The sequence below is a fragment of the Pristis pectinata genome, chromosome 13, assembly GCF_009764475.1.
Source record: "Pristis pectinata isolate sPriPec2 chromosome 13, sPriPec2.1.pri, whole genome shotgun sequence".
NCBI lineage: Eukaryota > Metazoa > Chordata > Chondrichthyes > Rhinopristiformes > Pristidae > Pristis > Pristis pectinata.
In genome coordinates this window covers 1,797,236-1,814,261 of record NC_067417.1, presented here as the reverse complement: position 1 = coordinate 1,814,261, position 17,026 = coordinate 1,797,236, and the positions used below count along the sequence as shown (strand labels likewise).

Genomic DNA, 17,026 nt, shown 5'->3' with positions numbered 1-17,026 from the left:
ATAACAAGGAATGAGCAGGCATTGGAGGCTGCAAGAAGTAGAAAAGGGTTTAACGCCCTTGTGGGGGTTGTGTTTAGCCTAGAGGACTGCAGATGCTGGAATCTAGATGAAAAACACTGTGATGCCGGAGGAACTCAGCAGGCCAGGCAGCATCCGTGGAGAAAAGCAGGCGGTCAACGTTTGGGGTCAGGACCCTTCCTCAGGACTGAAGATAGGAAAAGGGGAAGCCCGATATATAGGAGGGAAAAGCAGAGCAGTGATAGGTGGACAACAGAGGGGAGGCGGGGTGGGCACAGGGTGGTGACAGGTAGATGCAGGTAAGAGATAGTGATAGGCAGGTGTGGGGGAGGAGGGGAGAGCAGATCCACTGGGGGATGGGTCACAGGTGAGGAGGAGAAAAAGGAGGGGTAGCAAAAAAAAGATGGATAGGCTGGGAAACGGAAGAAGAGAAGCATGGGGGGGGGTGGGGGGTGTTGGGGGGGGGGGTTGGGGGGGGATTACTTAAAGTGGGAGAATTCAACGTTCATGCCGTTAGCCCACAAGGTTCCAAGTGGGAGGTAACACCTGTCTCACGCTAGGATGTACAAGTTGGACCGGCACGGCAAAGCTGAGATGGGTGACTTGTCTGAAAGGCACAAACTTCTGGTGAGTGTTTCGGATCATTCTGCGCAACACTGTGGTCCAAGAACAACAAGAGACCAGGCCACAGAAGATTTAGGTAAGTCAGATTTAGTTAACAGCTGACAGTGTGTGAACATTTAGTTGATTGCAAGGATAACATGTCCGAGTTTGGAGTAAAGTTTGAAGGAAAGGTTCAGGAAGCAGCCACGGAGATTCTGGATTTGGGGCAAGGGAAGTACACTGTGATGGCAGGGAGCATCCATGGGCAAATCTGCTCACGGGGAAACCCAGTGCGGCAGGGGGAGGTGTTCTACCCCACTGTGATAGACTATTGAACGGTTCCCTTATATGATGAGATGGACACTGACCTCACGATCTACCTTGTTGTGGCCTTGCACCTTATTGCACTGCACTTTCTCTGTAGCTGTGATACTTTGTACTGTTATTGTTTTTACCTGTACTACCTCAATGCACTCTGTACTAACTCAATGTAACTGCACTGTGTAATGAATTGACCTGTACGATCAGTTTGCAAGACAAGTTTTTCACTGTACCTCGGTACAAGTGACAATAATAAACCAATACCAATATCAATTCCCTGCAGCACAGAACCAGCTGACACTCCCAGGGGGATGAGCTCCAGTTAGAGCCATAGAGTCATACAGCACAGAAACAGGCCTTTCGGCCCAACTGGTCCATGCCAACCAAGATGCCCCATCCAAGCTAGTCCCATTTGCCAGTGTTTGGCCCATATCCCTCTAAATCTTTCCCATCCATGTACGTGTCCAAGTGTCTTTCAAATGTTGTTAATGTACCTGCCTCAACCACTTCCTCTGGCAGCTCGTTCCACATACAGACCACCCTCTGGGTGAAGAAGTTGCACCTCAGGTCCCCTCTTAAATCTCTCCCCTCTCACCTTAAATCTATGGCCCCCTCGGTCTTGATTCCCCAACCCTGGGAAAAAGCCTGAGCGCATTCACCCCATTGATGCCCCTCATGGTTTTACACACCTCTGCGTCCTACACTCCAAGGAATAAAGTCCTAGCCTACCCAACCTCTCTCCATAACTCAGTCCCTCAAGTCCCGGCAACATCCTTGTAAATATTTTCAGTTGCTAAAACAAGCTTGGTCCCTGATGACCAAAGAGGTAATGGAAGACACAAAACTCAAAGACACAAAAATCTAGTCAGGACAATCTAGTGGGGACACAATGAAGTGACAAAAGCAAACTACAAAAAGAGCAAAAGCGACTCTGCACCAATCACAAACAGGCAGTCACTGAACACTTACCTCCCCCCACATCCTCCCCTCACCCACCAAGCAGTTCCAGGTAGGACCCCTGTTGAGAGGGGGCCATCCCACAGTCTCCCAGTGCTGGGGAGGGGGGATGGGTCTCTGGCCGGTTCACTGTTCCCACTCATTCAGGGGCTCCACCATGAAGGGTCCAAGTGACCAGTCAGGGAGAGGGGGGATGGAGGGCAGTGAGGAGGGGGATGAGGGACAGTGGTCAGACCCCAGCCCCCACCATAACCTCCAGCCCAACCCTCACTGACCCCCACGGCCCACTGACTCTCTCCTCCATGGGAACGCAGGGGGTGAGGTGGGTGAGGGGAGCCGTGCATCACACCCTCACTGATCCCACACTCCGCCTCTTGCTGCAGCCCGTGCCTCCTGGACCCTGGCAGATGCTGCAGATTCAAACTGCGGAGAGGTCACCTGATGTTCAACCTCTTTGCAGATCGATCCTCAGCCGACTGACCCAGATCACAGTATGTGACGTTTCTCTGTGCTGACACAATGCTCTCTGAACCACAAGCACCTTCTCTGCAACCAGCTGACGTCTCCTCAGAACAAACCCAGGGAAAGACAGGGGGAGGGGCAGGTAGTATTGAGGAAGCAGGGAGTCTGCAGAAGGACTTGGACAGGTTGGGAGAATGGGCAAAGAGTCAGATGGAATACAGCGTAGGGAAGTGTATGGTCATATACTTTGGTAGAAGGAATAAAGGCACAGACTATTTTCTAAATGGGGAGCAAATTCAGAAATCGGAGGTGCAAAACTTGGGAGTCCTTGTGCAGGATTCCCTAAAGGTTAACTTGCAGGTTGAGTCGGTAGTAAGGAAGGCAAATGCAATGTTAGCATTCATTTCAAGAGGACAAGAATATAAAAGCAAGGATGTAATGCTGAGGCTTTATAAGGCATTGGTCAGACCACATTTGGAGAATTGTGAGCAGTTTTAGGCTGGTGTTGGAGAGGGTCCAGAGGAGGCTTACAAAAATGATCCCAGCAATGAAAGGGTTAATGTACGAGGAGCATTCTGGGCCTGTACTCACTGGAGTTTGGAAGGATGAGGGGGGATCTCATTGAAACCTACTGGATATTGAAAGGCCTGGATAGAGTGGACGTGGAGAGGACGTTTCCAATAGTGGGAGAGTCCAGGACCAGAGGGCACAGCCTCAGAATTGAAGGACATCCCTTCAGAACAAGACGAGGAGTAATTTCTTTAGCCAGAGGGTGGTGAATCTGTAGAATTCGTTGCCAGACAGCCACCTGGGGTATACACCACCCGGGAATACACCACCCAGAGTATACAGCACCCACGGTATACAGCACCCAGGGTATACACCACCTGGGGTATCTACCACTCAGGGTATCTCCCACCCGGGGTATTTCCCAGCAAGACAACCTCTCTCCAGGTTTAATTCCTCACACGGTTTATCCCACCCTGGATTATTCCTCCAGTACAGCTGCTGGATCAGGTTACCCGGCCTGTTTGTGGCTCCCTGCTGTGCCTCTTCTGCTGACCGTGCTTCAGAAGGTGCGCTGTGTGTGGCTCTGGAACAGCCTGTCTGTGATGTGCTACAGCTATGAACATTGCTTTCTTTAACTTCACTCCACTGATCACAGCAGGTTCGTCCACATTCTTCAGCCTGAACTCAAAATTAACTCTTTAAAAAGCAAGCAGCCTGTTACCTGGATGCTGCCTCTGTAAATATAATGAAGGTTTATGTGCTTACACAGATCAACAGGACATTTTGTTTCAGGCTGAAGTACTTGCACTAAATTGTGCCTAATGTTGTGGAAAATTACTTCCATCCTGCATTCTTTGTTCTGCATCTCATGTAAGTGGTGTTCAGGATGATGGAAAGGACGGTGAGGAAACGTCCGACAAAGCTGTTCCTCACACTGCCGACCAGAGTGTTGGGAGCCTCTGGTAACTTTGCCGTCTGCCAGCAGCCCCACATCACCCTGATCCACAGCCCCACATCACCCTGAGCACAGAAACAGCTCCTGCCAAAACCCAGTCAGTGTTGTATTTCCTTCCCACGGGTGTTTGCTGGTAGGCTAATTACTGTTTCACAGTTCAGATGCACCAAAGCAGTTTTAATCACTGTCAGTTTATCACAACTCCCCTGGGAACTGGTGACAGGACAATGCAAAGGGAGCTGTATTCTATGTCTAACCCGTACTGTCCCTGCCCCGGGAGTGTGTGACGGGACAGTGCAGAGGGGGCTTTAAACTGTCCCTGCCCCGGGAGTGTGTGACGGGACAGTGCAGAGGGGGCTTTAAACTGTCCCTGCCCTGGGAGTGTGTGACGGGACAGTGCAGAGGGGGCTTTAAACTGTGCCTAACCCGTACTGTCCCTGCCCCGGGAGTGTGTGACGGGACAGTGCAGAGGGGGCTTTAAACTGTCCCTGCCCCGGGAGTGTGTGACGGGACAGTGCAGAGGGGGCTTTAAACTGTCCCTGCCCCGGGAGTGTGTGACGGGACAGTGCAGAGGGGGCTTTAAACTGTCCCTGCCCCGGGAGTGTGTGACGGGACAGTGCAGAGGGGGCTTTAAACTGTCCCTGCCCTGGGAGTGTGTGACGGGACAGTGCAGAGGGGGCTTTAAACTGTGCCTAACCCGTACTGTCCCTGCCCCGGGAGTGTGTGACAGGACAGTGATTGCAGAAGTCGGGAGGATTCCAATCGCTCATCTTGTGATCTCCCTTTTAAATTCTCTGGTTCTGGAGCTGAAGGGGTGATTTATGGCTGAACTAAATTCATTGTTTAAATATATCAGCCTGAGGCCTGCACTGCAAACCATGAGTTGTACTTTAAAGGAAATGTAGGTCAATTGGAGTTGAACAGCAGTGGGCAAGAGGTCACCTTAGTCACAGCCATTCGTTTACCAGCTCCGACTATCCACGAATGTTCCAAATGGGCAGCAATTTCACTCTGACCACCTGACACACAGTTTTGTCCCAGAACATGTGACTGTCCCTCCCCTAGATCCACTGACTCTGTGAACAAAACTCCTCACAGTTTTAACTAATTACTGGGATTAAATTCTCTCCCAATCGGACCCCAACACTACAGACTTTGGGGAATGTTCCCAATATCCACGATCCTTTGGGCAATTCCATGTTTCCTGATTTCCCTGCTAAATGTCCCTAACTTTAAAATAGTTCCTCTCCAACCGCTGGAGATAGTTTCTCACTTTCTGCCTCTCTATTCTGAGCCCGCAGCCTGAGGAAACGAATGGTGCAGACCTGGGCCCCTGCACCTCCCTCCGCAACTGGATCCTCTTCTTCTTTATCAGGAGACCACAGTCAGTGCAGATCGGTAATCTACCTCGTTATGGCCTTGCACCTTACTGTCTGCCTGCACTGCACTTTCTCTGTAGCTGTGACACTTTATTCTGCATTCTGTATTGTTTTACCTTGTACTACCTCAATGCACTGTGTAATGAATTGATCTGTACGAACGCTATGCAAGATAAGTTTTACACAATCAGCACAGGTGCACCTCAAGGATGCGTGCTTAGTCCACTGCTCTACTCTCCCTACACTCATGAATGTGTGGCTAAGCACAGCTCTAACACCATCTATAAATTCACCAATGATACCACTGTTGTTGGCAGAATCTCAGATGATGAGGAGGAAACGTACAGGAGTGAGATAGATCGGCTGGTTGAGTGGTGTCACAACAACCGCGCACTCAGCATCAGCAAGACCAAGCAATTGACTGTGGACTTCAGGAAGGGGAAGTCAGGAGAACACACACCAGACGTCATTGAGGGGTCAGCAGTGGAAAGGGTGAGCAGCTTCAAGAGTCTGGGCATCAATGTCTCAGAGGATCTATCCTGGGCCCAACACATTGATGCGATCACGAAGAAGGTACACCAGTGGCTCTACTTCATTAGGAGTTTGAGGAGATTTGGTACGTCACCAAAGACTCTTGCAAATTTCTACAGATGTACGGTGGAGAGCATTCTGACTGGTTGCATCACAGCCTGGTATGGAGGCTCCAATACACAGGATCACAAGAGGCTGCAGAGGGTTGTAGACTCAGCCTGCTCCATCACGGGCACAACCCTCCCCACCATCGAGGACATCTTCAAGAGGCAGTGCCTCAAGAAGGCAGCATCCATCACTAAGGACCCTCACCACCAGGGACGTGCCCTCTTCTCGTTACTACCATCAGGGAGGAGGTACAGGAGCCTGAAGACCCACGCTCAATGATTCAGGAACAGCTTCTTACCCTCCGCCATCAGATTTCTGAACAGTCCATGAGCACCACCTCATTATTCCTTTCGTTTTGCGCTATTTACAGTATTTATTTCTGTAATTTATAGTAATCACGCCTTTGCACTGTCCTGCTGCCACAAAACAACACATTTCACGACATATAAGTCAGTGACAATAAACCTGAATCTGCCTCCCATCACTGTAAAGCTGCCGGCTCAGTGTCATCTCCCAAAGCAGAAGGCAGGAAAAGGAAGAGAGACGTTTAAAGACTGACCTGTGGTCTCTTGAGGGGCCACCTCCATTAGATCCTGAATGTGGACAAGGAACAACACCCCCAGCATTCCGAACAGGAGGATAAAGGAGAAGAGGTACGAGAGCCTCATGGTCACCACCACTACACACAGCTTCAACTCAGGCGTTCACAGCGCAGCAACAGCTGGGCAGACCCCACTCTGTCCCTCTCCAGCTCGCACTCTGTCTCACTCTCCCTCTCCCTCACTCTCCCTCACTCTCCCTCACTCTCCCTCTCCCACTCCCTCACTCTCCCTCTCCCTCACTCTCCCTCTCCCTCACTCTCCCTCACTCTCCCTCTCCCACTCCCTCACTCTCCCTCACTCTCCCTCACTCTCCCTCACTCTCCCTCTCCCACTCCCTCACTCTCCCTCTCCCTCACTCTCCCTCACTCTCCCTCTCCCACTCCCTCACTCTCCCTCTCCCTCACTCTCCCTCTCCCTCACTCTCCCTCACTCTCCCTCTCCCACTCCCTCACTCTCCCTCTCCCTCACTCTCCCACTCCCTCACTCTCCCTCTCCCTCACTCTCCCTCACTCTCCCTCTCCCACTCCCTCACTCTCCCTCTCCCTCACTCTCCCTCACTCTCCCTCTCCCACTCCCTCACTCTCCCTCTCCCTCACTCTCCCTCACTCTCCCTCTCCCTCACTCTCCCACTCCCTCACTCTCCCTCACTCTCCCTCACTCTCCCTCTCCCACTCCCTCACTCTCCCTCTCCCACTCCCTCACTCTCCCACTCCCTCACTCTCCCTCTCCCACTCCCTCACTCCCTCACTCCCTCCCTCTCCCTCCCTCTCCCTCTCCCTCACTCCCACTCCCTCTCGCTGCCTCTTCCTCTGTGTCACCCGCTCCCTCTCTCCCTCCCTCTCCCTGTTTCTCACTCTCTCCTACCACCACTCTGACTCCCTCAGCCTCCCTCTCTGGTTGCTCTGGCTCGATCTCCTGCCCCCTCTCTCACTGGTTTTGTTTCTCACTCTTTCTCTCTCTCGCCCTCTCTGCCTCGTTTTCTCTGTCTCTCACTCTCTCCGTCTCTTGCTGTTTTGTCTCTCACTCTCTGTCTGTCGCTTCCTCCGCCTTTCACTCTCTCTCTCCGTTCCTCGAGTCCTCCCTTGATCTATCTCTCTCTCTCTCCGTCACGAGCTCTCTGTTGCTCTGTCAGTCTCACACACTCTCCGACTCTCACTCTCTTCGCCTCTTCTTTGGTTCTTGGTGTCTCCTGTACAAAATGCGGAAAAGAAAAGGAAAATTAAATTCTCACACATCAGTGCCGGCCGTGCGTCACTGGATCTGCATATGATGCATTTGCACTTTTCTAAACTGAATCTCATTATTCTAATTTCCTTCTGCTCATAAACTGCAAAAATCTTTCCAACTCCAGCATCACCTCTCTGTTCACCTCCCAGCTCCTGAGGATGTGTCCTGCAAAGTACTGGAATTTGACTCTGTAAGGGTGTAAAGCTGGGCAATGCAGTTTCTTCCCTTCCAGCAATCAGAGCAGAGACTTAATGGGGCAACTGGCCGATCCCACTCAACCCTCTACAGCGTCGGTTGGTCACCAGCTTTAGAGCTCATGGTCAAACCTCACACCACGACCTTCACCGCTGCCCAACATTTCATTAGGTTAAACTCAGTGCAACCCAAGAGTTCTTCATTCACCTGTAAACACACCAACTGGTCAGGAATCAAAAACATGATCAAAATGGAGACTTTTCATCCCACTGTTCATCCAATCATATGGACCCTCCCTGGGGGTGGTCCCACACACACACTGACCCTCACTGGGGGCAGTTCCACACACACACTGACCCTCACTGGGGGACGGTCCCACACACACACTGACCCTCACTGGGGGCAGTTCCACACACACACTGACCCTCACTGGGGGACGGTCCCACACACATACTGACCCTCACTGGGGGACGAGCCCACACACACACTGACCCTCACTGGGGGACGGTCCCACACACATACTGACCCTCACTGGGGGACGGTCCCAGTAAAGTTCCAGTAAAAGGGGGCTGTATGGTGACCTTTAAGCACAAGGGGCAGCACTTAAAATCACAGCTACTGATTGTAGAAAAGAGAGTACAGCCAATATTAGGTCTGAGTGCATGTGAAAAGCTCAACCTAGTGAAAAGAGTTTGCATAGTAGCTTCACACACCAAAGATGACCACACAACACTCATGGACGAGTATGCAGATGTCTTTGAGGGGCTCGGATGCTTACCTGGTGTACACAAAATTCACATAGATGAGGCAGTGGCTCCTGTTGTCCACGCATGCAGGAAAGTTCCATTTCAACTCAGAGATAAACTTAAACAAGAGCTAGCACGCATGGAACGGATGAATGTCATACAGAAATATTTTGAACTTAAGCAACAGCTGAGAAGTCAAGAACAAATGGATCAATGGCAGAAAGAGATAAAGGAAGCCATAAGAATACTTCGGTCAGATGTTAAAGCAGAAATTGGCAGTAGTTTGAAAGACTTAGATCCATCTTGCGCGGAACCAAAGAGTGACCTGGATGTTAGTTTAGAAGAGGCAGAAACGCTTCAAAATGAAAAGGAAAGTGTGAAGGAGAATTTTCCCTTCGCTGCCAATGAAAGGAGACATCCAACTTATAATGAGGGGTTAAGGCTGACTACATTCAGTTTTAAGGACGAGCAGTGGCGAGGAAAGGTGCTAAGAGAAAACCTACGGCAACAGTAAGGGAAAGAAAAACAGAAACAGAATCGCAAGGCAGCGAAAAGCCGACCAGTCCTGAAGCCTGGGGATCAAGTGCGAATCCGAGATCATGATTCTGGCACATGGTCCAGGCAAGGAGTTGTACAAGAGGAAGTAAATCCACATTCATACCAGATCCAGACGGAGCGAGGGACACCTCTGAGGAGGAACCGAGTGGATCTACGGCCACAAGCTCCAACCCATGGCTGTGACCCGTCCCCTGTCAGTACACCAAAGGGGCAGCATATGGTGAAAATGAACATGTAGACCAGAGTTCCCAGGAAAACACCAACAGTAATGCAGCAAATGAAAGCAACACACCTGTGAAGACAAGCCCCAGACCAAAAAGGACCATTAAACCACCTCAGAGACTGATTGAAAGCTGCTGAGTGGACAAGGGTTCTTGGCAGGTTTAGAAGGACAAAGTATTGTGTTTGTTTTTTCTTTAAAGGGGGAAGATGCGTTATTATGTGTTATAATAAAGAACTACAGTTCCCAGCAGGCAATGCAAGGGGTCACATGGGAGAACAGGAAGTGGCTGTAAAAAGAGAGGGAAAGTGAGCCAGGCTGGTGTTGGTTAATAAAAATGTTCAGATGTTTAAACCCTCGCGAAGTTTGTCTCTCGATGAAGAACAAAAATAACAGGTTCCACACACACTGACCCTCACCGGGGGACGGTCCCACACACACTGACCCCCACCGGGGGACGGTCCCACACACACTGACCCTCACCGGGGGACGGTCCCACACACACTGACCCCCACCGGGGGACGGTCCCACACACACTGACCCTCACCGGGGGACGGTCCCACACACACTGACCCCCACCGGGGGACGGTCCCACACACACTGACCCTCACCGGGGGACGGTCCCACACACACTGACCCCCACCGGGGGACGGTCCCACACACACTGACCCTCACCGGGGGACGGTCCCACACACACTGACCCCCACCGGGGGACGGTCCCACACACACTGACCCCCACCGGGGGACGGTCCCACACACACTGACCCCCACCGGGGGACGGTCCCACACACACTGACCCCCACCGGGGGACGGTCCCACACACACTGACCCCCACCGGGGGACGGTCCCACACACACTGACCCCCACCGGGGGACGGTCCCACACACACTGACCCTCACCGGGGGACGGTCCCACACACACTGACCCTCACCGGGGGACGGTCCCACACACACTGACCCCCACCGGGGGACGGTCCCACACACACTGACCCTCACTGCGGGACGGTCCCACACACACTGACTCTCACTGAGGGACGGTCCCACACACACTGACCCTCACTGGGGGACGGTCCCACACACACTGACCCTCACCGAGGGACGGTCCCACACACACTGACCCTCACCGGGGGACGGTCCCACACACACTGACCCTCACTGAGGGACGGTCCCACACACACTGACCCCCACCGGGGGACGGTCCCACACACACTGACCCTCACTGAGGGACGGTCCCACACACACTGACCCTCACCGGGGGATGGTCCCACACACACTGACCCTCACCGGGGGACAGTCCCACACACACTGACCCTCACTGAGGGACGGTCCCACACACACTGACCCTCACTGGGGGACGGTCCCACACACACTGACCCTCACTGGGGGATGGTTCCACACACACTGACCCTCACCGGGGGACGGTCCCACACACACTGACCCTCACTGGGGGATGGTTCCACACACACTGACCCTCACTGAGGGACAGTCCCACACACACTGACCCTCACTGAGGGACGGTCCCACACACACTGACCCTCACTGAGGGACAGTCCCACACACACTGACCCTCACTGAGTGACAGTCCAACAGACACAAACCTACACTGGGATACAGGTCTCCAAGAGACTACCTGACTCTAGAGTATAAATGGTTTAAGTGTCTGTAATGAGGGTGGAAGGTGTCAGGACAAAAGAACCAGTCAAGATGAACTTTCCTTTCAGTGCAAGTTCTAAATACATGGTGTTGTTGGCAGCAGAAGACCATCAATGGCCATTGTGTAGAACCCAAGGCCGAGATCAATAGTTTTTGATTTAATTCATAGTTCCAGCTGAACCCCTCAATCAGATTCCCGACCCTCTCACTCTCTGTACCTGATGTTCTGTAGATAAACCCCAAAGATCTCTAGAATCCAGCCTATAGCTCACCCCCACTATCTGTTATTTTGTACATAAACCCCCAATTCCTTGATCAGATTTCAGCCTGTAACTCACTCCAGGCATCTGTTATTCCATATATAACCCCAATGTGCCCCTTGATTAGATCCCAACAACATCCTTCCGGGAATCCGTTATTCTGTGATGGTGGGAACCTCAGGAGATGGATCATCCACTCAGCATGTCCGGATGAACATGGCTGTGATTGCTTCTGCCATGTCTCCTGCTCTTACAAGCAGGCCTCAGCCATCATTGAGGACGGGGATGCTCTTCAAACCCCCTCCTGTTCGCTGTTCAATTCTCCGCCACCATTCATGACCAGATGTTATCAGGCTGCAGAGCTTCGATCTGATCTGTTAGGGTATAACAACGCCCACCCCTCCTTACAGCCTTGTGTTTGGACTCCAATGGCTTAGAATGTGTACTGTTTTCACTGTGCTGCTGGGTGAGCAAGTTCTTTGTAGTTTGTTGAAGGAAACCCCTCTGCTATGCTGTCAGCATTTGTCAGCACGTTCGGGATACATAACCCATCACAGAGGCTCTGTCCCTGGACTAACTTCGAACTCAGTTCTCGTTAAGAAGGCACATTGAACACTAACCTTCGGGGCACTGAGTACAAGAGCAGGGAGGTGATGCTCCAACTTTTTAATGCCTCGGTCAGATCTCACAGGGAACACTGTGTGCAGTTCTGGTCCCACACTACAGGAAGGGTGTGACCGCACTGGAGAGGGTCAGAGGGGATTCACCAGGATGGTGCCTGGGATGGAGCAGTTCAGTTATGGGGAGAGACTGGAGAGGCTGGGTCTGTTCTCCCTGGGGTGGTGGAGGTTAAGAGGAGACATGACTGAAGTATATAAAATTACAGGAGGTATAGATAGGGTACACTGCAGAAATCTTTTCCCCTTATCAAAGGTTAATAAAACTACAGGACATAGACTTAACATAAAGGGGGAGAGATTGAGAGGGGACCTGAGGGGGACCTTCCTCACCCAGAGAGCAGTGAGTACCTGGAACACACTGCTGGACAGAGTGGGGGAAGCAGGGTCACTGACAGCAGTTGGGAAGTGTCGTGACAAGCACTTGAATGGAAGGCTACAGGCCAAGTGCTGGAACAATGCGGATGGGCGCCCACCGGTCAGCATGGCTGTGGTGGGCCGAAGGGCCTGTTTCTGTGCTGTGTAACTCGATGGCTCTCTGTGTGATGAAGGAAGGCCAGCTTGTCCTTTCACTCCTGCAACCTGCCGCGGATGGATGGTGGTGTCCATTTCCGCACCACATCCCCTGAGGCACAGATCACATCCTTCCATTTTCATTTTCTCCGTGCACTGCCATGTTGTCCCTCAGGTGGGGTCAAAGTTGATTCACCCCACGGGTCAGATGGTGAATGAGGTCAAAGTCCTTCACTTCTTTCATGAGGTCAAATGGCGAGTGGGGTCGATGTTCATTCACCTCAGGGGTCAGAGGGCGAGTGGGGTTAGGTTCAGGGTCATTGATGAGGTGATCATCAATGGCTCCAAGTTGAAGCTGGCTGATAAATAGAGTTTCAGCCGTTGTGGATTTGTTTTTAAAAGGACTGCGATTTGTAATGAGGCTGAGGCATGGGCAATCATTGGCACTGCACGGAGACTGTGATTAATGTCACTATAACCCATCATCGATCTCTTGCTCAAAGCCACTTAAATCCTGGATTCTAAACACATTTAAATATTAAGACCATTTATCTGAATGGAAAATTGAGCCAGAGAAAGACTTAATTATTAGTCACAGAAGCAAGTTTAAGAAAACACACTGATCACACAGAGATCAGGGTCGGATGGGGAGCGATGGGCCCAGCTGGGGTGGGGGCTCACTGGACAGGGTCAGACCCCACACTGGGGCTCACTGGACAGGATCAGACCCCACACTGGGGCTCACTGGACAGGGTCAGACCCCACACTGGGGCTCACTGGACAGGATCAGACCCCACACTGGGTCTCTCTGCAGAATGTTGTGTTTAATAAAATGTTGTGAAATCCCCAATCGAGGTTTATGTTGATATAATCTGAGGGCAGTGTTGTGGCTTCCAGGATTGTCCTCGTGATGTCATTTTCTGAGTGCCCCGTTCCCCACGCCACTCCTCACCACCCGCTCCCTTCCTTCACCTCCTCTCTTCACCCCTCTCCTCCCCTCCGTTCCCTCTCCCCTTCCCCCTCTCCTCCCCTTCCCGCTCTCCTCCTCCCCTCCACTGCTTCTCCTTCCCTCTCTGTCCCCTTCCCTCTGCTCTGCTCTCTGTCCTTTCCCCTCCCCTGCCCTCCACTGCCCCCACCCCTCACCCACCACTGACAGCGATGGCTGGAGCTCATCTCTCGCTGGATTCACCATCCGTCACTTTTCGAATATTTCATCTTCGAGATGAGGTTTGGAATAGCCAGCTGCAGCTGTCCTCTCCCCAGTGACATTGAGAATTCTCGCCTCCCCTGAGTTTTAATCAGAGCCCTGTACTGCAGCTGAGAGTAGTCCCTCCTGCTCTGCAGTGAAGCATTGATTACATGCTGACTTTCATTTAGCAATGAAATCAGGAGGTTTCAATATCAATAAATTCACTGGTTTGCATTTCCATAGCAGCTAGCTTTCACAGAGACAGGGCGCTCGGAAGCTGTGCAGCTAGTAAGGCGGATTTGAAGTGTGATCACTGTCTGTGGGTAGGAGGCAAAGCAGCCAATTGTGCACAGCAAGCTCCCACCAACAGTGAGCCAATGATCAGCAGGTAACTGCTGGCAGCTGAGGGGTGAACAATGTCCCCAGGGCACCCGACAGAACTGCTATACTCTTCTAAACAGTTCCGGGCACTTCTCCATCCTCCCAACACCGTCTCATCCTAAAGCACCTTGCCTGACAACACGGCACTCCCTCAGCACTGGAGTGTCAGTCCAGATAACAGGCTCAAGTCGTATGAAACGTTTAGGGGCAGGAGTCGGACACTCGAGCCCCACTCCACGTTCTGTCAGATTATGGCCGCTCTGTTATGTCATCTCCTCAGCCCCACTTACCACTACCCCTCAGTAACCTTTCAACCCGCACTAATCAAATAAAAGTATTCAAAGACTGTTTCCACTGCCATTTCAGGAAGACAATTCCAAAAACCCTCAGAGTGAGAAAAAATGACTTATCTTTGTCTTAAGTGAGCAACCCCTTATTTTTAAACAGTGACACATAGTTCCAGGAAACATCCTCTCCTCACCCACCCTGTCAAGACTCTCAGGATTTTGTATGTTTCAGTCAGAATCAGAAACAGGTTTATTATCACTGACATGAAATTTGTTGTTTTGCGTCATCAGTACATAAAATTACTATAAACTACAATATAAATAAATAGTGCAAAAAAACATGAGGTAGTGTTCACAGACCGTTCAGGAATCTAATGGCGGAGGGGAAGAAGCTGTTCCTGAAGCATCGAGTGTGGGTCTTCAGGCTCCTGTACCTCCTCCCCGATGGTAGTAATGAGAAGAGGGCATGTCCCAGGTGGTACGGGTCCTTGGTGATGGACGCCGCCTTCTTGGGGCACCACCTCTTGAAGATGTCCTTTCACTGAGATAACAGTGAGACCAATGGCTTCTTACCATTCTACACTCCAGCATTAACAAGCCCAGCTTGTCCTATGTCTCCTCAAAAGACAATCTGCCCGTTCCAGGAAACAGCCAGTAAATCCTCTCTGAACGACTTCCAGTGCATTAACAGCGTTCCATCAGTGAGAAGGCCAATGCACCACGCAGATGTGGTCTCATCAGCCTCCTGTATAACTAAGTATAACTTCCTCACTTTTGTATTCAATTCCCTGGCAGCTAACAATAACATTCTATTAGATTTCTTCATTACTTTTCTACCTGCACACTAGCCTTTTGTGAATCATGTACTAGGACACCCAGATCCCTCAGCATCTCAGAATTCTGCAATCTCACAAAGTAAAGCTCCTCCTTTCCTGTCCCATCGCACACTCACAGTGCAGGGAGAGCACTGATTAGACAAAGGTCCCGTTACACTGACCTGTCACACTCTCCCATGACAGGAACAGCACAGGTTAGATAATGTTTTATTTTGAAAGTGATGTAACTTTTGTAAATATTCAAATGAAAACTAAGTATTGTAAATATGTTAATAAACCAGTTAAAAAATATAAGTTAGATCCTGTCCCATCACTGACTCCCAGGCCAGGGTTAACACAGAATGAAGCCCTCTCTACACTGTCCCATCAATGATCCCAGGAAGGATGGTGCAGAACTGTGTACCTCCTACATTGTCCTGTCAAGGTTAACTGTTTTTTTGGATGATGATTTATGCCTTTGCTTTTTTTTCCTAAATAACTTTATTTCATGAACAGAACAGTGAAACAGTGTGGCTCCCTCAGCTGCCGGTGAGTGTGGAGGGGCTGGGTGTCTGTGGACTGGAGCTGTGTGCTGACAGTTTGCCCCTTCTGGGTGACAATACCTACCTCAGCCTTGGATGTCATGGGAGGCACCTGGTCTGTCCCCTGTCTGATGGCCTGCCCCATGTGAACGGGTACACAACAGCTGGGTCATTTCTCCTGTTCAACATCAGTTGGCAGGTGATTTTCTATTGACCCTGAGAGGCAGGCAGCCAGAGCCGTGTGCACCTCCCCCACCCGCCCGCTGCCGGGCCGAACCTGCCCTTGGTTACGGTGGGAAGGACTCTGCTGCCTGTCTGGTTGACTGTGCCTGAGCTAGGCTGAGCTACCCACAGCAGTGTGCCTGACTGACAGAGAGCAGTGCCTTTGTTTGTACTGTGCTCCACAAATCCTCACTGCAAACATTTTGCAATTCAATTATCCCATGTAAAGCGGCCTTTGTTTCTCCTCCACAGTCCCGAGTCCGACGGCTGCAGCTCAGCAAAGATTGCCGTCACTCTCCCGGATAAACTCCAAAATTCCACCGAGCATCCCAGCTCACTGGGAGTTTCACCAGGAGTATCCCAGCTACAGACGGTGAACTTTGAATGGATATACTCGCGGGGATCGAACAGAGAGATTTAAGATGGTTGAAGGAGTTAATTAGATGCATGGGGAGGACCTGTGCTCTCTGGTGGGCAGATCCTTGAATTCCAGCACTACCATTTGGGAAGTTTTCCCTCAGACCTGCCACCCTCCCCAAACAGCTGTCAACATTTGGGTTCTTGGGAAATTTCAAGACTGACAGATGTTTGTTAAGGAACCAAAATGGGGAGAGGGATTTAATATTCAGATCAGACCTGATCCCATTGAATGGTCGAGCGGGCTAGAAGGGATGAATAGCCTGCTCCTGCTTCCCCATGAGTCCATCCTCTACCTGCCTGCTCCGAACATACCTGTTACCCCCAGGAGAGTTGACCCCCAGCTTCACAGCTTCCTTCCTGCCTTTCGAGTGGGGCTGCCTCCAGAAAATCCAGCCCCCAGCTCCCCTTTCATCAACCTTCTCACTTACGTCATCAAAATGTCCAGGCGTTAGTCAAATAGTTGCTTTTAATAAATCTCCTTTATTAATTATGACTTCTTCAAATTCTTATGATTTATTTTCCTGATCGCTTCCAAAAGCTTCACAGTGAGATCACTCCTCATTCTTCAGAGCTCTCGACAATGAAGTCCAGCCACCTTGCCCAGACTGAGAACCCCACACTGTGTGTTCGGGCGTAACGCCCTTGGGCCCAGGTCTGCTTCAGATCAGTTGGGGTC

At 51.2% G+C, this 17,026-nt stretch overlaps 1 protein-coding gene across 1 annotated transcript in view; it reads right to left on the bottom strand.

Annotated features, from left to right (window-relative positions):
- Positions 1–6,482, bottom strand: part of LOC127577350 (carbohydrate sulfotransferase 8-like) — a 33,313-nt gene extending 26,831 nt beyond the window's left edge. The window contains exon 1 of the mRNA XM_052028481.1: positions 6,404–6,482. Coding sequence (XP_051884441.1) covers positions 6,404–6,470 — 67 coding nt within the window. The 5' untranslated portion in view covers positions 6,471–6,482. The remainder of the gene's footprint in view (positions 1–6,403) is intronic.
- Positions 6,483–17,026: the final 10,544 nt, after the last annotated feature.